The sequence below is a fragment of the Brienomyrus brachyistius genome, chromosome 5, assembly GCF_023856365.1.
Source record: "Brienomyrus brachyistius isolate T26 chromosome 5, BBRACH_0.4, whole genome shotgun sequence".
NCBI classification, from domain to species: Eukaryota; Metazoa; Chordata; class Actinopteri; order Osteoglossiformes; family Mormyridae; genus Brienomyrus; species Brienomyrus brachyistius.
The window spans coordinates 2272930-2294018 of record NC_064537.1 but is presented as its reverse complement, the minus strand read 5'-3'; the positions used below and the strand labels follow the sequence as shown (position 1 = coordinate 2294018).

At 44.1% G+C, this 21089-nt stretch overlaps 2 protein-coding genes across 2 annotated transcripts; both read left to right on the top strand.

Moving 5' to 3' along the window:
- The first annotated feature begins 1485 nt into the window (after positions 1–1485).
- LOC125742585 (CD209 antigen-like protein E) lies at positions 1486–6014 on the top strand. Its single transcript, XM_049014708.1, has 6 exons — positions 1486–1622; positions 1973–2074; positions 2318–2494; positions 2747–2889; positions 3771–3877; positions 5211–6014. Exons 1-6 carry the CDS (start codon positions 1541–1543, stop codon positions 5365–5367), a joined length of 768 nt encoding a protein of 255 aa, XP_048870665.1. The 5' UTR covers positions 1486–1540; the 3' UTR covers positions 5368–6014.
- A 3135-nt stretch (positions 6015–9149) lies between these two features.
- On the top strand, positions 9150–21089 carry LOC125742583 (CD209 antigen-like protein C). Its single transcript, XM_049014706.1, has 6 exons — positions 9150–9262; positions 9625–9726; positions 12890–13108; positions 16147–16289; positions 17423–17529; positions 20604–21089. The coding sequence occupies exons 1-6, from the start codon at positions 9193–9195 to the stop codon at positions 20764–20766; spliced, it is 804 nt and encodes a 267-aa protein (XP_048870663.1). The 5' UTR covers positions 9150–9192; the 3' UTR covers positions 20767–21089.

The following is a 21089-nucleotide window of genomic DNA, read 5'->3' as shown; positions in this document are numbered from 1 at the left end:
ATTATTATTATTATTATTATTGTTATTATTATATTATATTATCACTAGAAGAAGAAACATCCTAGCAGTTACAATAGGGTTCCAAGCCCTGCGTGCTTGGACCCTAATAGCTAATAAAGATGTTATTAGTATTAGCATGTTAGTTAGCATAGATTTATAAATTCCCCTCCAGACTGACAACCTGACGCATCTACAATGCAGCCATGATGGAGTGTGTAAGGCCACTTGTGATGGAGCCCCGTAGACTGTGGACAGGATGGGATGCGGCTCACTGCTGAGTTTAGTCGGGGAGGATTTCACTTTTCACGGAGCTGGGGACCATGCTGCACCCAGACGCTCGTGGTACTACATTTGTCGGTGGACTCAGGTGGTCACGGTGGCTGCTGCAAACAGCAGTAATATTCCACCAGACCAGCAGAGGGCAGATGTACTGCATGTAGCACCGATACAAACAGTTTACTGAAATAGATAACCATTTTATAACAGATTTAAAGTTGTTAGTATAGGCTTGGCCGGTATTAAGGTAATACGGCTTATCGCAGCATTTTCAAATCTGAAATCCTTAGGACGAAATTAGCCCTCCCAGTGAATTTTATTGGCAGGATTTCAAAATGCCTGAACAGTGCATTTGAAAGTGCGTTTGAAAATGCCGCATACCGTGGTATTACGTCTGGACAGCATAAATAATCAGGACAGTAAGATGTTAAAGTTATATATGTGGATTCCTCCTCACCTTCTACAGCTATTCTTCCTGTAGCTCTTTGTGACGGTGTGGTCTGCATCGCTTATGAGGCTCTTCGTGACGGTGTGGTCTGCATCCTGTATGATGTGGTTGGAGGTGGTGCTGGCAGAGCAGTCTGATGTCAGCGCTGTGAATAGACATGTACTCATGACTGGCAGAGTGATCATATCACTGTCAGACTCTTCAGCAAGACCCTTAACCCTAAATGGTCCACAGATGCTGGCTGACCTGCTCTCTCATACTCACCTGTACGTCAACTTGGACAAAAGTGTCTGTTAAATAAGTTAATGTAATGCTCCTCTACTCCTTATGTTTTGTAGTGCTTATATACCAACATATGATTTAAAACAAAAAATTATAATATAAGGCAATATAGGGTTGCCTCTTACATTTGCTTTATTCATTTGGCAGATACTATTGTCCAAAGCAGCGTACAAGTCAGTCAATTAGCTCCTTACAAACATACGACTGTCTAGGAGCCCAGTGGGCATAAGTGCGGCTAAGCTGAGCTTCTAATGGATGCCCAGGTACAGTGTATGCTGTAAGGCACAGGAACTACTCACTTCTAACAGAGCAAGAGCCCACAATGCAACTATTCTAATCAGCAGTCTGTGCAACATTAAGAACATTCAGAGACCATGGAGTGGTGACATCTGACACCAGTGAAAAAAAATAGGTATGTATGTTTCACTTCACAGTTACTTTTTAGCCAACCGCTAAAATGACATATAGCATGAAAACCACAGAAGATTCAAGACAGACGCATAGAGCACAGTGAGGAAGCTAGGAGCTGCAACCATGTCCATGGAGAACATCTATGCAAACATCAGCAAGACTACTGACCAGAACAGGCAGAGGAGCAACGCAACTCAATGCCCAGGTAAATAGATAACTGCAAATAAGGTAATAAGGGGGATGATTTAATGGTCCTTCATACAACAAGATAAACTCAGACACTTTAGAACTAGAAAAGTTACTAAACTCACTTCCATTTGGATGATAAAAGTATTAAAGTCGACACCAACAAGGTGGAAGCAGTGAGTATGTATGAAGGTCAGCTAGTCATGCCTGCTAGGTTCCTAAGAAAAAGTCAGTTCTGAAAATATTCAGTCTGAAGTGAAATGCAGCATCTATCAGGAAACACATCGGCATCGTTCACTGTGGAAGTGTATCTCTGATGCCTTGCGTTTTCCAGTGAGCCTCAGCAATGTAGCTGTTTGTGTTTCCCAGGATCTGAGTCTGCAGGGAGACGAGACCATAGACCGGCTGCAGTGTGTCTGGGGCTGCTGTGTTTCCTGCTGCTGACAGCCGTCACAGCGCTGGCTGTTTACCGTGAGTCTGTTAATACTGTGATATTACTGCTAATGTTCATAAACAGGGTAAGTTAGCTCACTGTCTGTCTACTGTGAGTCAGCTAATACTGTGATATTACTCTTACTATAGATCAGCTGGGTGAGTAAGGTCACTGTCTGTTGTAAAGCTTTTTACTGTGGTTTATTTACTAGTTTCAGTTAGGGGGCTTAGGCCATGGACCAGTTTGAATGTTTCAGTAAAATGGTTTATTTTTCCTGACAGATAGCAGAGTTATTCACCATGCAGAGACAGAGCACAACAACTTAAGAAAAGAGAGAGACCAGCTACTGCTGAATTACAGCCTGCAGACAGCAGAGAGAGACCAGCTACTGCTGAATTACAGCCTGCAGACAGCAGAGAGAGACCAGCTACTGCTGAAGTTTGATGAATGCAAAAAGAGTGAGTAAGCAGCTTCTTTGATTTGAATATGTACATTTAAATTCATTGGGAGATAAACCCAAAGTGATGTGTTTAAGCATCTTAAAAGAAAAACAAATATGTGTAACCTTTACAGTGTGTGTATGTGTGTGTGTGTATGTGTGTGTGTGTGTGCAGACACACACATATGCTTTGACTTATCTTTGGTTCTCTGCAAACCCATACTGACAGTCACAGCCATCTTCAAGGCCAATCTGTGTCTCTGGACTGCAGGTTATATCTGTCCATCCGGCTGGAGGAGCTTCAGCAAAAGCTGTTACTACTTTTCCACTGAGAAGAAGAACTGGAGTGACAGTCGACAGGCCTGTATGCGGTCAGGTGCCGACCTGGCGATCATCAGCAGCAGAGAGGAGCAGGTGAGATAAATACAGGCTTTAACGGTCTATATACTGTTACTACATTGTTGTCTATACAATCTGTGATATATTATAATAACGGTTAATGTACAATACTGTGCAAAAGTCTTAGGCAGGCAAAGAAAATGATGTTTAGATTGTCCTCGTGTTGGTGTAAAACTATGATATTATGCCTGTCGAAGTGTGTCAGCATAGCCATTTCAGAACCTCTGCTAAAATCATCCTGGTATTTGCAGCGACCGTCCAGTGCAGCCATGTATTGTTTGACTTGCCCACTAGCACACCTCATACAGTACAGCTACTCAATCTGTCACTGACTTTTTAAACCAATATATTTAATTATTTAATTGAGCTGTTGGTGAAATTTAACAAAATCGTGGAACGGCTGAGGTGCCCCTGAGGAGAAGTTTGGGAACTGAAGCGGTGTTCATCTAGCCATCCAACTAGATATCAGTAACTTTTTAGAAAACAGAAGAAATTATTAATAGTTTTTATTGTGTTACTGTTAATTTGCACATATTCTAATTGTGTTTTTTTTTCTAAGCCAAAGTACACTCGCTACTCAGATAAACAGCTTTAAACATTTCTTTGGACTGCCTAAGATGTTTGCACAGTACTGTATATGTTAGTCACTTCAATCTTTTACATTGCAATTAGTTAAAGAGAAAATGCAGTTATAAGCCAATAGAAGGTCCATTTGATTTTTTGTCCGTAACTTCTGCTCTTGAAGTGATTTGCCCCTGGCTGTCCAGTTAGCTACCAGGACAAACCAGAGGCAGGGAATCACAGTCATTTACCATACAAGGTCACCTTTACTTTCTCAAAATAAATAACTTTCATAAAAGGAAGTTTCACTCATTGTAATATTTCTTAAACTTCAGGTCTTTCTTGAAGGTCTTTATGGACAATTCTGGATCGGTCTCAGTGACATTGAGAGTGAAGGATCCTGGAAATGGGTGGATGGAACAACAATTCCTATAGAGAAAGGGTAAGACCAGCCTGAGCACAATTACAGAGACCTAGAAAGAAAGGGTAAGACCAGCCTGAGCACAATTACAGAGAGACCTAGAGAGAAATGGTAAGACCAGCCTGAGCACAATTACAGAGAGACCTAGAGAGAAAGGGTAAGACCAGCCTGAGCACAATTACAGAGAGACCTAGAGAGAAAGGGTAAGACCAGCCTGAGCACAATTACAGAGAGACCTAGAGAAAAAGGCCAGGATCAGCATAAGTACACAGACAGACAGGGAATGATGTCATTCATCAATGTTACAGTGAGACTAAATGTAGAAGAATTAACTGAATAGTTTGGCACTTTAAATCCTTCTGCGCACAGCTGTTACTCAGTGTACAGTGCTAACTGGTATAGTCAGTCCCTGCATGAAGAGCGTCTGACTTGCAGACAGCTTGTACTTATAAACAGGCTGGCATAAGGCCTATTAAATAGTTAGAATAAATCGAATGCTTCTGCATGACACAGTGGTTAGCGCTATTGCCTCACAGCGAGAAGGTCCTGGGTTTGATCCCCAGGATGGGCGTAGGCCCTTTCTGGGTGAAATTTGTGTGGGTTTCTGCCTCCGGGCTCTGGTTTCTCCAACAGGTCAAAAGTGTGCAGGGTAGGTTAATTGGCAATTCTAAGTTTCCCTGTAATTGTGTGAGTGTGTGGCCCTGCGGTGTGTTGGCGCCTGTCCCGGGTTGGTTCCCACCTGCAGCCCTTGTTCCTGGGATAGGTAATCCCAGTTGGGATTACACGGTTACGGTGATGGATAGAATGGCTTGTAATATAGAATGCATGCACCGCTTAGTCACACTCATGAAAACATCTTGCGACTTCAGCGGTTCATCACAAGTGTTACGGGCCCCAGTCTAGGGATCTCTCTGGGTCGAATGCCTTCTCCAAGTCCACAAAGCACATGTAGACTGGTAGAGCAAACTCCCATGAACCCCCCAGGACCCTGCTGAGAGTATTGAGCTGGTCCACTGTTCCACGGCCAGGGCAAAAACCACACTGCTCCTCCTGAATCCGAGGTTCGACAATGTGACGGACCCTCCTCTCCAGGACCCCTGAATAGATTTTATGAGGGAGGCTGAGGAGTTTGATCTCCTTATGCTTGGAAAACACCGTGGTTCCTCACCTAGGACCTGTTTGTCTTGGAGATCCTACCAGGGCCATAAATCCCTGGGCCCCTGGGATCATTGGATCACACAAACCCCTTCACTACGATAAGGCTCCAGGAAAGGGGGAATAATGTTACCTACTGAAAAATAACAAATTCTTATATTATAAACTCAGATAACCATTACCACTGCACTGTCTCCAGGTTCTGGCGAGCAAATCCTCCGCAGCCTGATAACTACAAAGGAAATGAAGACTGCGTGGAGTTCAGTGCCGTACATTCTGTTCCTTTTCTTACATGGAACGACCGTCCATGTGAGGATAATATAAAATGGGTTTGTGAATCCGCAACCAGCTGTTAACCCACAAATGGAGGGTCTCTCCATCACTCACTGCTGGCTATAGATGGACAGTCAGGCTGAAATGTTTATTTTCATTGCTGTTGAGAAGAAGTAGTTTAATCTTTGCTCTTCTGCAGCAAGAAGAAAAGTTTTTTTGAATGTTTATGTGCTTTTCTGTTATATCCCATGATACTCGTGCTTTTTAGTAAAATTTAATATTGTAGATCATGCTTTATTTTGAGCGATTATTCTTATTCGTATGTTACCATTGTCATTTATGTTTTTTAGACCTTTTTATGCTCAGTTAACACTTTATCCGGTGCACCGACCTCGTACTGGGTAGGGGTCTCGTCTGCTTTTATATGTGGTTTATCATATGACAGCTTATCCATTCAGCCATGGCCTTCCTCTTAGCGTTAACCAGTTGACACTTAGTCATTTTTTACTTTTTATAACTTTATAGAGTTTCTCTTCTTCTTTCTTGTAACAGAAGATTGTGGCTTATTGCCGGTAAACATGTCAACAACAAAAACCTTTTTTCTCTCGCCCCCGCACATAAACACCCCTCCCTTTGGTACACAGCTCTCTTTTTTCTCTCTGCAACGTCTGGTCAAGATATGAACTACGTATAATTACTCTTATTCCTCACATGGTTGTAAATTGCAAAATAAATTAAATAAAGTAAAATTAAATAAAATAACAACCTAAAACACCTCTGTCTCTTTCCTAACAAATCCACAATCAGAGATATTGTGCCAAAGTCTGGGTCACATTAAGTCCAGCTGTTCTCCTTTCTCATTAACACAGTGTACCTACTTCCATACACCTATATCCCATAATACAGGGTGGTATGTGGCTCAGCAGGTTAGACCTCTGTGCCTGTCATTGGAAGTTCCCTGGTTCCAGTCCTGTCCTCAGCAGAATAGATACTTCTGCATTGGGTCCTTGACTAAGGCCCTTAACCCTGAAAAAAAGCTCCAGGAACCTTCAAACCCAAGTCTGGCCCTCAACTACACATACAGGGTGATGCATAAGTATTCCCTCTGAGGCCATTACACATGCTGTCATTGTCATGCCCTCCCTACCTGCCCCTCCTCTTTAACTAACCTCCTTTGGAAGAGCAGTGCTGGTCTCCTGATGTCTGGGCTGAAAGTTCCCCTCTTAATCATCCCCTCTGTCTAACTGCTGAATTCCCCCCTGCCCCATCATCACCTTAGCTACTGTGTGGTGAGCAGAATGGCTGCTGTCACGTCATCCAGGTGGGGGGCTACATGGGGGTGGTGGTTTAAGCGGCTCCCCATTGGTTCTTTAAAAACCCTTTGGGTGTCTTGAAAAGCGCTACATAAATGTTCATTCATTATACAAATAATGTAAAAACAAAGTAAAATAAAATTAAATAACAACCTATTAACCTAAACACTAGTTTAACTAAACACTGTGGTTTCATGAATTTATTGCAAGGCAATTTTTTTTTATTACTAAGTGCATCACAAAACCTGGGCCGTGATGCTTATAGTAGGTGCACAGTCTGGGTGTGTGTGTGAGGTAGTGGTGAGGCAGGCAGTGTGTTTCGGAGTCTGATGGCTTGTGGGACAAAGCTGTCGGGCAGTCTGGTGGATCAGGCCCTGATGCTGCGATAGCGTCTGCCAGATGGGAGCAGTGTGAGCAGTTTTTGTGAGGAGTGTGTCATCCCCCCATATGCGCCTGCACATCCCCCAACTTACATACGCACACATCCCCCCATATGCGCCTGCACATCCCCCAACTTACATACGCACACATCCCCCCATATGCGCCTGCACATCCCCCAACTGACATACGCACACATCCCCCCCATATGCGCCTGCACATACCCCAAACTATATACACACATATGTACATGACTGTGCATGAGTTTGATTATTGCTGAGAGACTCTCTGCCCAGAAGCTTGTATTCATGCTGCATTTGGGTGCGGATTGTCGTGTTCGGTGCTGCATACAGCAGTGATATTCCACCAGACCAGCAGGGGGCAGATGTACTGCAACAAACACAAATACAAGAAGTGTAGTGAAACAGGTAAACTTTCATAAGGTAATATGGTGGTATTTTGAAGTCCTTACAACAAAATTAGCTGGACCCTGCAGACGAGTTTTATCTAAAAAGATTTCAAAATGTGGGAATAGTGCTGCTTTTGAAAATGCTGTATACCGCTCGATAAAGTCAGTAAAAACAATCAGGACAGTAAAAATGTAAACATTAGATATGTGGATAACTCCACACCTCGTACACCTTCATGCACCTCGTACAGGTTTTCTTTACTATATCTTGGTTGACCTTTGCTCTGTGAAAGTCAGTGCTGCCACCTACAGTAAACACCTAGTCATTTATCTTGCAAATGCCAACGGCTAACCCAAAATACAGGGTGGGCACGCTCCTCCTAACCTGGGGTGTTTAGACAAACAATAACTACATCTCTCCCAACCTCAGTTATTATATCATTAGTTTTAAAATCGGCAGAAGGTTATTAAAATAAGACGCAGAGTGGTCAAAGCTAGCGGGCAGCGTAACCAGCCAATCAGGAAGTGGTAGTAACAACTGTAAATTAACACTTATTACTGACTCAAACAATCACGAAACATAGAATGCTAACAGCAGCTAGCAGGATGATGTACACAGTGCCAGTCACCAGCTCCTCTGATAACCAGTAACTCCACCCAATTCGTTGCTTAAGGCACACTGGGACTGGGACTAACCCCAATTGGTCCAAAGATGCTGGCTGACCTGCTCTCTCATACTCACCTCTACATCAACTTGGACAAAAGTGTCTGTTAAATAAGTTAATGTAATGCTCCTCTACTCCTTATGTTTTGTAGTGCTTATATATCAACATATGATTTAAAACAAAAAAATTAAATTTAAGGCAATATAGGCTTGCCTCTTACATTTGCATTTACTTCATTTAGCAGATGCTACTGTCCAAAGCAGCGTACAAGTCAGTCAGTTAGCTCCTTACAAACATAAGGCTGTCTAGGAGCCCAGTGGGCATAAGTGCGGCTAAGCTGAGCTTCTAATGGATGCCCAGGTACAGTGTAAGAACATAAGACATTTACAAACAAGAGGAGGCCATTCGGCCCATCAAGCTCGTTTGGGGAGAACTTAACTAATAGCTCAGAGTTATTAAAATATTATCTAGTTCTGATTTAAGGAACCCAGGATTTTAGCTTGCGCTACACTAGCAGGAAGACTATTCCATACTCTAACTACACGCTGTGTAAAGAAGTGTTTTATCAAATTCAAATACAGACGCTCCTCTACTCACGAATGAGATATGTTCCGAACGGGCGTTCATAACTTGAAATGTTATTCAACATCATTTTAAGGGTACATGCAAGTACGAAGAACTAGGATGCTGGGAGTACGCACGCTACGCTGCTGCGCGGCGGGAGGAGCAGGCAGAAGTCGTACTGGGCGGAATTGGAGCGCAGAAAAAATAATTGATAATGGTAACGGGGGCCCAGTGAACACAATTTAGACTTACAGTCGTCTTCGTTCGTATGTCTGAAAGTTCGTAAGTTGAACGTTCGTAAGAAGAGGAGTGTCTGTCTGCTGTATGGCACGAACTACGTAACTTCTAAAAAAGCAAGAATCCACAATGCAACTATTCTAATCAGCAGAAAGTGCAACATTGGTAGCATTCAGAGATGATGGAGTGTTGGCTTCTTACAACAATGAAAAAAAAGAGGAAACTCGTTTCACTTCACAGTAACTATTCAACCGCCAAAGTTACATATAGCATGAAAACCCCAGTAGACACAACACAGACGCAGACAGCGCAGTGAGGAAGCTAGGAGGTGCAGCCAAGTCCATGGAGAACATCTGTCTCAGCAAGACTACTGACCAGATCAGGCAGAGGAGCAACAGAACTCAATGCCCAGGTAAATAGATAAATGCAAATAAAGCAATAAGAGGAATGATTTCAATTCCCCATTCCTGATTCAGAGAGGCAGATTAACTAATAGAGACACTTTAGGGCTATAAAAGTTACTAAACTTACTTTCATATGACTCATAAACCATATGGATTTGCACAAACAAGGTGGAAGCAGTAAGTGTGTATGAAGGTCAGCTAGTCATGCCTGCTAGGTTCTTAAGAAAAAGTCAGTTCTGAAAATATTCAGTGTGAAGTGAAATGCAGCATCTATCAGGAAACACATCAGCCTCATTCACTGTAGAAGGGTGTCTCTGATGCCTTGTGTTTTCCAGTGAGCCTCAGCAATGTAGCTGTTTGTGTTTCCCAGGATCTGAGTCTGCAGGGAGACGAGACTATAGACCGGCTGCAGTGTGTCTGGGGCTGCTGTGTTTCCTGCTGCTGACAGCCGTCACAGCGCTGGCTGTTTACCGTGAGTCTGTTAATACTGTGATATTACTGCTAATGTTCATAAACAGGGTAAGTTAGCTCACTGTCTGTCTACTGTGAGTCTGTTAATGCTGTGATATTACTGCTAATGTTCATAAACAGGGTAAGTTAGCTCACTGTCTGTCTACTGTGAGTCTGTTAATGCTGTGATATTACTGCTAATGTTCATAAACAGGGTAAGTTAGCCCACTTTCTGTCTACTGTGAGTCTGTTAATGCTGTGATATTACTGCTAATGTCCATCAGCTAGGTGAGTTAGGTCACTGTCTTTCTACTGTGAGTCTGCTAATTAGGACAACCACTAACGACTATTTCTCTATGAAGCAATCTATCAACTATTTAACCGATTTATTGATTAATCTAAAGAATTCTTTTTTCCTCCAGAAAATGAAGGCTGTTTAATTTAAGTTAATTTAAAATTTTATTTTGACAATAACAAACTGTATGCTATTGCAGGGCTTTAGATCAGTGTTTCCCAACCTTTTTTGAATTGTGTACCCCCTGAGAGATTTTCTCATACCACAAGTACCCCCTTTGTCAAATGTGTTGATGATTAAATAAAAGTAGAACGTACAACTGATTATCAAATTTAAAACATTTTATTAAATCTCCATAACTTGAACATTTAATTCATTAAGCAACACATCCCAGATAGATTTTCTTTCTATACCAGGGCACAGCTAATGGAATGGCTGATAATATTTACCCATCATCAGGGAAATTAAATATAAATTTTTTTTCCACGTACCCCCTGTAATGTGCTCGCGTACCACTAGGGGTACGCGTACCCCCGGTTGGGAATCACTGCTTTAGATAATGGACGCCAGCTTTTCGGCACTATTTTAGCGTCAATTCGATAAGCAAATTTGTAGTACGCCAGAAATGTTAATGAGGTGCGTATTGTGAGGCCCAAAATTTTGTAACCTATTTAAATTTGGTGTATCCTTCTCCTTGTTTTGTCAAATAAGTATTCAATGGAGATTCTAAGGTAGCAGATAGATAACTTTATGGCTTTAATGATGAGTGTATTTAGCAATTATAAGGGCAAATATAGTAAAAGCTCTCTGTTCTAATGGTAATGTGATGAGCATGAATAGACAGTACTTAGGGTGGTTTTGCTTATTCTGGCATCCAGAATAGTTCCCCTGTGTTTTCTCTTCAGGCGCTCATGCATAGCACTGGTGCTCATGTAACATGCCATCGAACTCTGCACAGTGCAAAACCACCTTTCTGTTTTGTTATAATTACACAATTACGCAGTGATATTAAAGGAAAACATTTGTTATAGTGGATTGAAGCGTTTTAGAAACTGTAATGGTAATTTCATTAAAATAAATTTTTAAAACTGCGTTGATTTAAAATGCTGATGTCGCCATCGCGACAGCCCTGCTGTTATCCTGCGTTCGATTATCTCTCGGAAGTCGGAAATTCCGAGGTGAGTGACATCACATCCGCCCTAATCTCCCGTTCCAGCTACACATATCTGGACAAACATGGCTGCCTCCACAAACATGCTGTTATGTGTTGTTGCTTTATATTTTAGCAGATTTGGAGTGAGATTCTTTTTCCTGAGAGACAAACAAACAAGAAATGTGAAATAGTCAAACCACAATAAAAGCTTTATAAAATATTTTAATAGATCCATAGCGATATTCTTTGCCTGCTAGGATACTGTTTACGGCCATGGAATGGTATTCTCTAAATCGACCATGTGCAATTACATTCATAGCTATTAATGCATTTAACAAAACAAACACTTTTAAATATTTATAAAATAGAATTACTGTTGACTATGTAAGCCGCCATGTTGAAATGGCATCACAGAGGAAAGTCAAACAACAAAGTCCTTTTCAAAACGTCAATTGTCGGAAGTATAAAATTTTTTTTAATTAGATTAAATTGGCAAAAAAAGTAAATCATGTCACCTGACTTTGTTTTACCTGCATCGGGGGCGTGTCGTACCGCCCTCACCTGGAGATCGCTATTCACATTCTTAATAGCCGCATTTCCGCGTATTCAAATCGCATTCGCATGGTAATTAGATGAACAGCGCAGCGTTGAAACGCGATCCAGATACATCCCCATCAGCACCATAAAAGGGGGGGGGGGGGGCATCAGTTGGCGATTCTGCACACTGCGCGCCTCAGCATGTGTTGTCCCCGCTCTGTGATTTTATGTGATCAACCACTTTGTGTCTGAGTTACTGTTATTCCTAATTGCTTCCACTTTGTTGTAATACCACTAACAGTTTGACTGTGGAATATTTAGTAGCGATGAAATTTCACGAATGGACTTATTGCACAGGTGGCATCCCATCACGGTACCACTCTTGAATTCACTGAGCTCCTGAGAGTGACCCATTCCTTCACAAATGTTTGTAGAAGCAGTCTGCATGCCTAGGTGCTTGATTTTATACACCTGTGGCTATGGAAGTGATTGAATCAGCTGAATTCAATGATTTGGAGGGGAGTCCCAATTCTTTTGGCAATATAGTCTATGTACACAAGGGTCATATTCACTGTCATACTGTCATATTCTGTCATACTGTCATATTCACGTGCTTACGCAAGAAAACTTACGCCAAATTTATATTATTCCATTATAAACCTAAAATTGGCTACATCAAATGCGTATGGGTAGTTTGCAAACCCTCCAGACTATTTATGAGGTAATAAAACATGTGTGTGTGCACGTGTGTGCAGATTTCTTGAAAATCTCATGCTAACCAGCTAACCAAAGTTTGCAACCCTGCTTTGTAACTGTGTTTAAAGTGGCTGCTAGCTAACATTAGGCATCTGCTTACATCAGGGCAAGGGAGGTGCAGTAATACTTCTGTTACCTGAGCAAATATTTCATTCACTCAGGCATTTAAGTGACACTGGAGTCTGCATTGTAATAGGGTCCACTACAACTATGCTTAATGACTGTGTAACTGAACTTAGAAAACCAAAAAAAAAATTATATTAGCCTAAAAGATAGATCCATATATTTCCTAGATCAATACTGAATCGGACAATCAATTTTTTAATATATATTTGTACACCTCTACTATTAATACTGTGATGCTACTCCTGCGGTTTATCAGCTGGTTGAGTTAGTTCACTGTCTGTTTATTCTCTGTCCATAATGATTTATTTTTCCTGACAGACAGCAGAGTTATTCACCAAGCAGAGAAAGAGCACAACAACCTGAGAAAAGAGAGAGACCAGCTTCTGTTGAATTACAGCCTGCAGACTGTAGAGAGAGACCAGCTCCTGCTGAATTACAGCCTGCAGTCTGTAGAGAGAGACCAGCTACTGGTGAATTACAGCCTGCAGACTGCAGTGAGAGACCAGCTACTGCTGAATAATAAATACTGTAACAAGAGTGAGTAAACAGTTTCCATCCATCCATCCATCCATCCATCCATCCATCATCTACCGCTTTTCTGGGTCGGCTCGCGGAGGAAGCATTTTAAGCAGGGAAACCCAGACTTCCCTCTCCCCGGCCACTTCGTCCAGCTCCCAGGGGGAATCCCAAGGTGTTCCCAGGCCAGTCGGAAGACATAGTCTCTCCAGCCTGTCCTGGGTCTTCCCCGGGGCCTCCTCCCAGTGGGACATGCCCAGAATACCTCCCCAGGGAGGCTTTCAGCAGGCATTCTGACCATATGCCCAAGCCACCTCATCTGGCTCCTCTCGATGTGGAGGAGCAGTGGCTCTACTCTGAGTCCCTCCAAAATGACCGAGCTTCTCACCCTACCTCTAAGGGAGAGCCCAGCCACCCTGTGGAGAAAGCCCATTTCAGCCGCTTGTATTTGCGACCTCGTTTTTTCGGTCACTACCCACAGCTCATGACCATAGGTGAGGGTAGGAACGTAAATCGACCGGGAAATCGAGAGCTTTGCCTTTTGGCTCAGCTCCTTCTTCACCATGATAGGTCGATGCATTGCCCGCATCACTGCTGACGCCGCACCGATCCGCCTGTCTATCTCCCGCTCCATCCTTCCCTCACTTGTAAACAAAAGCCAGAAATACTTAAACTCCTCCTCAACCCAGAGAGAGCACTCCACCCTTTTCTGGCTGAGGACCATGATTTCAGATTTGGAGGTACTGATTTTCATCCCAGCCGCTTCACACTCGGCTGTGAACTGCTCCAGTGAGAGCCGAAGGTCACGGTCCAATGAGGCCAACAGAACCACATCATCTGCAAAAAGCAGAGACCTAATCCTGAGGTCACCAAACCAGACACCCTCAACGCCCTGGCTGCGCCTAGAAATTCTGTCCATAAAAGTTATGAACAGAATCGGTGACAAAGGGCAGCCCTGGTGGAGTCCAACACCCACCAGAAACAGGGCCGACAATGCAGACCAGGCTCTGACACCAGTCATGCAGGGGCCGAACAGCCCTTATAAGGAAGCCTGGCACCCCATACTCCCGGAGCACTCCCTACAGGACTGCCCAAAGGACGCGGTCGAATGCCTTCTCCAAGTCCATAAAGCACATGTAGAGTGGTTGGGCAAACTCCCACGCACACTCCAGGACCCTGCTGATAGTACAGAGCTGGTCCACTGTTTCATGGCCAGGGCAAAAACCACACTGCTCCTCCTGAATCCGAGGTTTGACAATCCGGCGGACCCTCCTCACCAGCACCCCAGAATACACCTTACCAGGGAGGCTGAGGAGTGTGATCCCCATATAGTTGGAACACACCCTCCGGTTCCCCTTCTTAAAGAGGGGGACCACCACCCCGGTCTGCCAATCCAGAGGCACTGCCCCTGATGTCCACGCGATGCTGCAGATGTGTGTCAACCAGGACAGCTCTGCAACATCCAGAGCCTTGAGGAACTCCGGGCAGATCTTATCCACCCCTGGGGCCCGGCCACCAAGGAGCATTTTAACCACCTCGGCAACCTCCGCCCCAGAGATAGGTGAGTCCACCCCCAAGTCCCCAGACTCCTCATTGGAAGGTGTGTCGGTGGGACTGAGAAGGTCTTCCTTCCTTCCACCAATAATGCACAATGTCCCGAGCTGAGGTCAGCAGTGCCCCATCCCCACCCTAAACATTGTTGATGCTGCACCACTTTCCCACCTTGAGCCGCCGAATGGTGGACCAGAATCTCCTTGAAGCCGTCCGGAAGTCGTTCTCCATGATTTCGCCAAACTCCTCCCATACCCAAGTTTTTGCCTCAGTGTCCGCTGAAGCCGCTTTTCTCTTAGCCCACGGGTACTCATCAGCTGTCTCCGGAGTCCCACAGGCCAAAAAGGCCCGATAAGACTCCTTCTTCAGCTTGATGGCATCCCTCACCGACAGTGTCCACTAACGGGTTCGAAGATTGTCGCCACAACAGTCACTGACCACCTTATGGCCACAGCTCCAGTCGGCCACCTCACGCACCAGGCTCCTTCTCCACCAGGGAGGTCAAATTCCATGTCCCTAGAGCTAGCTTCTGCAGCCCAGGATTGGACCACTACAGTCCCTGCCTTTGGCCACCACCCAATTCACACTGCACCCGAACCCTTTGGCCCCTCCTGCAGGTGGTGAACCCATTGGAGGGGGGACCCACGTGCCTTCTTCGGGCTGTGCCCGACCAGGCCCCATGGGTGCAGACCTGGCCATCAGTTGCTCGCCATCGAGCCCCACCCCCAGTCCTGGCTCCGAGGGGGGGCCCCGCGTCTATGTTATAACTCATCATAAGGGGTCTAATGAGCTGCACTTCATCTGGTTCCTCACCCAGGACCTGGGTGCCTTGCCTTGGGAGAGCCTACCAGGGGCATAAAACCCTGGGTAACTTAGCTCCAGGGATCATTGGAACACGCAAACCCCTCCACCATGATAAGGTGTCGGCTCTAGGAGAGGAGTAAACAGTTCATCCATTTTCCAAACCGCTTATCCTACTGTGTCGCGGGGGGTCCGGAGCCTATCCCGCAAGCAATGGGCACAAGGCAACAACCCAGGATGGTGGACCAGCCCATCGCAGGGCACACTCACACACCATGCATTCACACATGCACACCTACGAGCAATTTAGCAACTCCAGTTAGCCTGAGCATGTTTTTGGACTGTAGGGGGAAACCAGAGTACCCGGAGAAAACCCCACAACGACATGGGGAGAACATGCAAACTCCACACACATCTGACCCAGGCGGAGACTCGAACCCGGGTCCCAGAGGTGTGAGGCAACAGTGCTAACCACTGCACCACCATGCCACCCCTAGTAAACAGTTATATAAAATTAAATATGTAAATGTAAATCCAGGGAAGACAATACAAAATGATGCATTTCGATATCCTATAACAACATAAATATTTGTAATCTTTACTTTATCTGTGTGTCTGCACATAAGCTGTGATATATCTGGGGTTTTGAAAGAACCCATTATGAGAGTCACGCATCTCCAAGGCCAGACTGTGTCTTTGGACCTCAGGTTACATCTGTCCAATTGGTTGGAGGAGATTCAAATGCAGCTGTTACTACATTTCCACTGAGAAGAAGACCTGGAGTGACAGCCGACAGGCCTGTATGCAGTCAGGAACCGACTTGGCGATCATCAGCAACAGAGAGGAGCAGGTGAGATAAATACACATTTAAACTGTATTTAGGCTGTGAGTCTTTGTGTGCCCTGTGATGGATTGGCATCCCATCCAAGGTGTAGCCCTGCCTTATGCCCTGTGATGGACTGGCATCCCATCCAAGGTGTAGCCCTGCCTTATGCCCTGTGATGGATTGGCATCCCATCCAAGGTGTAGCCCCGCCTTATGCCCTGTGATAGACTGGCATCCAATCCAAGGTGTAGCCCTGCCTTATGCCCTGTGATGGACTGGCATCCCATCCAAGGTGTAGCCCTGCCTTATGCCCTGTGATGGACTGGCATCCCATCCAAGGTGTAGGCCTGCCTTATGCCCTGTGATGGACTGGCATCCCATCCAAGGTGTAGCCCTGCCCTATGCCCTGTGATGGACTGGCATCCCATCCAAGGTGTAGCCCTGCCTTATGCCCTGTGATGGACTGGCATCCCATCCAAGGTGTAGGCCTGCCTTATGCCCTGTGATGGACTGGCATCCCATCCAAGGTGTAGGCCTGCCTTATGCCCTGTGATGGACTGGCATCCCATCCAAGGTGTAGCCCTGCCCTATGCCCTGTGATGGACTGGCATCCCATCCAAGGTGTAGCCCTGCCCTATGCCCTGTGATGGACTGGCATCCCATCCAAGGTGTAGCCCCGCCTTATGCCCTGTGATGGACTGGTATCCTTTCCAAGGTGTAGGCCTGCCTTATACCCTGTGATGGACTGGCATCCCATCCAAGGTGTAGCCCGCTTTGAGAGAGGCTCCAAGCCCGACTCCCTTGATTGGATTAAAGTCTGGATAAGATATAAAATATACAAAGGTATATATAATGTATGGTATACTGTAGTATAATAACAAGGTGTAATGTAAATGTTAGTCACTTCATTTTAGTACATTATGAATAAACAATAAGCAGAAAATTCAGCTTTTTATACAGACTATGGTAGAACATCACCTCTGGCTTTTTGTCCATAACTTCTGCTCTTGAAGTGATTTGCCTGTGGCTGGTCAATTAGCTACCAGGACCAACCAGAGGCAGAGAATTATGTATATTCAAAGGTCACCTTTACTTTCACAGAATAAATAACTTTCATAAAATGAGCTTTCATTCATTGTAATATTTCTTACACTGTAGGAGTTTATGAACAGAATTCCTGGAGATTTCTGGATCGGTCTCAGTGACAGTGAGAGAGAAGGAACCTGGAAATGGGTGGATGGAACAACAATTCCTGTAGAGAAAGGGTAAGACCAGCCTGTGCACAATTACAGAGAGACCTAGAGAGAATGGGTAATACCAACCTGAGCACAATTACAGAGAGACCTAGAGAGAAAGGGTAAGACCAGCCTGAGCACAATTACAGAGAGACCTAGAGAGAAAGGGTAAGACCAACCTGAGCACAATTAGAGAGAGACCTAGAGAGAAAGGGTAAGACCAGCCTGAGCACAATTAGATAGAGACCTAGAGAGAAAGGGTAAGACCAGCCTGAACACAATTACAGAGAGACATAGAGAGAAAGGGTAAGACCAGCTTGAGCACAATTACAGAGAGACGTAGAGAGAAAGGGTAAGACCAGCCTGAGCACAATTAGAGAGAGACCTAGAGAGAAAGGGTAAGACAAGCCTGAGCACAATAACAGAGAGACATAGAGAGAAAGGGTAAGACCAGCCTGAGCAGAATTACAGAGAGACATAGAGAGAAAGGGTAAGACCAGCCTGAGCACAATTACAGAGAGACCTAGAGAGAAAGGGTAAGACCAGCCTGAGCACAATTACAGAGAGACATAGAGAGAAAGGGTAAGACCAGCCTGAGCACAATTAGAGAGAGACCTAGAGAGAAAGGGTAAGACCAGCCTGAACACAATTACAGAGAGACATAGAGAGAAAGGGTAAGACCAGCTTGAGCACAATTACAGAGAGACGTAGAGAGAAAGGGTAAGACCAGCCTGAGCACAATTAGAGAGAGACCTAGAGAGAAAGGGTAAGACAAGCCTGAGCACAATAACAGAGAGACATAGAGAGAAAGGGTAAGACCAGCCTGAGCAGAATTACAGAGAGACCTAGAGAGAAAGGGTAAAACCAGCCTGAGCACAATTAGAGAGAGACTTAGAGAGAAAGGGTAAGACCAACCTGAGCACAATTAGAGAGAGACCTAGAGAGAAAGGGTAAGACCAGCCTGAGCACAATTACAGAGAGACCTAGAGAGAAAGGCTAAGACCAGCCTGAGCACAATTACAGAGAGACATAGAGAGAAAGGGTAAGACCAGCCTGAGCACAATTAGAGAGAGACCTAGAGAGAAAGGGTAAGACCAGCCTGAACACAATTACAGAGAGACATAGAGAGAAAGGGTAAGACCAGCTTGAGCACAATTACAGAGAGACGTAGAGAGAAAGGGTAAGACCAGCCTGAGCACAATTAGAGAGAGACCTAGAGAGAAAGGGTAAGACAAGCCTGAGCACAATAACAGAGAGACATAGAGAGAAAGAGTAAGACCAGCCTGAGCAGAATTACAGAGAGACATAGAGAGAAAGGGTAAGACCAGCCTGAGCACAATTACAGAGAGACCTAGAGAGAAAGGGTAAGACCAGCATGAGCATAATTACAGAGAGACCCAGAGAAAAAGGCCATGATCAGCATAAGTACACAGACAAACGGTGATTGATCTCATTCTTCAATGTCACACTGATAGAATTATCTGAATAGTTCTGAATTTTAAATCCTTCTCCAAACAGCAGTCATACTGTACAGTGTACAGCTGTGTGTAGTTAGCGTCTATTGTGTTCTTTTTGTATTGTAACGTAATGTCTTGCATAGTGCTTGATGTTACGTATTGTATATGATGTGTATACAGTATGTGCCCACCGCATGTTGATGGAGCAGCAGGGACAGTCAGCCCAGTGGGCAGAATATGTAGGTGGGCGAGTGAGTTGGTGCTTGATAGCTGTGTTCGGTCCATTTGGGGGCTCGCAATGAAATTGCACTTTCCTTTAAATAAACTGCCTGGTCTCATTCCTGCTGCTATAATGCCTGCGTCTGCCAAGTGCTGCAATTCAGTTAACGCCTTTACATTACAGAAACCAGCCTAACCACTGTTCCCTACCAGCGTTTCCGACTCTCACACATCTGGTGTGACATTCACACGTTCAGCCTTTGACATAAATACGGAAGCAGCATCAAAGTGCGCATTAAATATATGATCTGTGCAAATTCCAAAACACCTTTAATAAATCACTTCTTACCCAATCTATATTTCCCAAATTTTCATGCAACATTAATGATGCGCACTTTGACAATATTTCCAAGTGAATGTGTCGTGAACCATACAAAATGTGCGCATCAAAATGTCACTTTTGAGCGTGTTAAGGCAAAAACGGTAACACATTTTGAGCCTTTTGATGCAGGAAGTCCTGTATCTCATTGCAAAAGAGACACTGGACGTCCTGGAGGCGGAGCCAGCGCCCGTGTGACACTTATTTACTAGTCAGTCAGTACACACTTTAGACTTATTTTTGTTGTTTAGTTTACAGCAGTGTGGTTATATCAATTCTGTAAAATAACCAATTAACACACAAACGGGATAAACCAAATGAACACTACATACAACTAAACACAAAAACACAGCTAAACCCCAACTCCCCCCTCTTGCCATGGCAGCGCATGGTTCAGTCCGGCTCCAGGGGGTTTTCCCTTTTAAGAGTCCTCCACCCTCAGCCACACCTTTATACCAACCAGGAGAGGACCAACCCCTACAACCAAAGTAACTACAAAAATCAAAAGATTAATTAGGCAAAACACTGCATATAACCCGACAATGTCAGTATGTGCACTGCATATAAAATATAAAGAATCAAGCAAATCAACTGTAAATTATGCACTGGTATTCCAAATAAAGCAGTTTGGTTAAAGAAATTGTACAAGTAAGGAGCTGGAATGCTTGAGATCTTACTCTGTGTGGCTCTAGCCATCACAGTTGTGAACTTTCATTTTTAAACATTGCAATGCTTGTTAAGTTTTGTTTCCTATAACAGAATACACAATGTTCTAGTAAAACAACCCCCCCCACTGCTGAGAATTTTATCGCCCAAATTTCTAAGTATCTGAACTTTATTGAAAATCAAAGTTGATTAGGAAAATACCTGCTACTGTGGTATAATGTCCGTAAAGTATGACGATGTGCAAAAGGTTTATCTCAACCCAGCTGAGATGTGAGGATTACATCTGTTTAACTTGTGATGTCGATATTCATATTACACATCACTGAGCCCTACTTCGAATTTTTCTTGTACTGTAACGTTGCATTGTCATTTGCTATCTCCAGATACTGGCTGTCGGGCATGAGGCAGCCTGACGACCACAATGGAAATGAAGATTGTGTGCATCAGAGGACAACAGATTCTGATCCCGGGTGGAATGACCTTCCATGCAGTCGTACTCTGAAATGGATTTGTGAATCTGTACCCTGGTGTTATCCCACATATTAATGATCGCTCACTGTTCACTATCGACAGAGTCAAGGTGAAATTAAGTTTCCTGCTTTTTTTGGCTTCAAAGTCTCTTCCAGCTAAAATAGGAAAACTAAAATTCTGCTTGTTGAGAGATTGTTGCTCTTTGTATCTTTTTATTTCCCATAATCCGCTTTTTAAATACCATGTGTAATTCGCACAGCTAGCAGTCATGTTAACATATTAGGGAGCCTCCATTCATACTGCTGAAAATACAGGTTATTGTGAAATTTCATTTACGACTAAGTTCAAAGACCTGCTCAATTAATACCGAGTTCCAAAATAAAAATACCTGATACCTG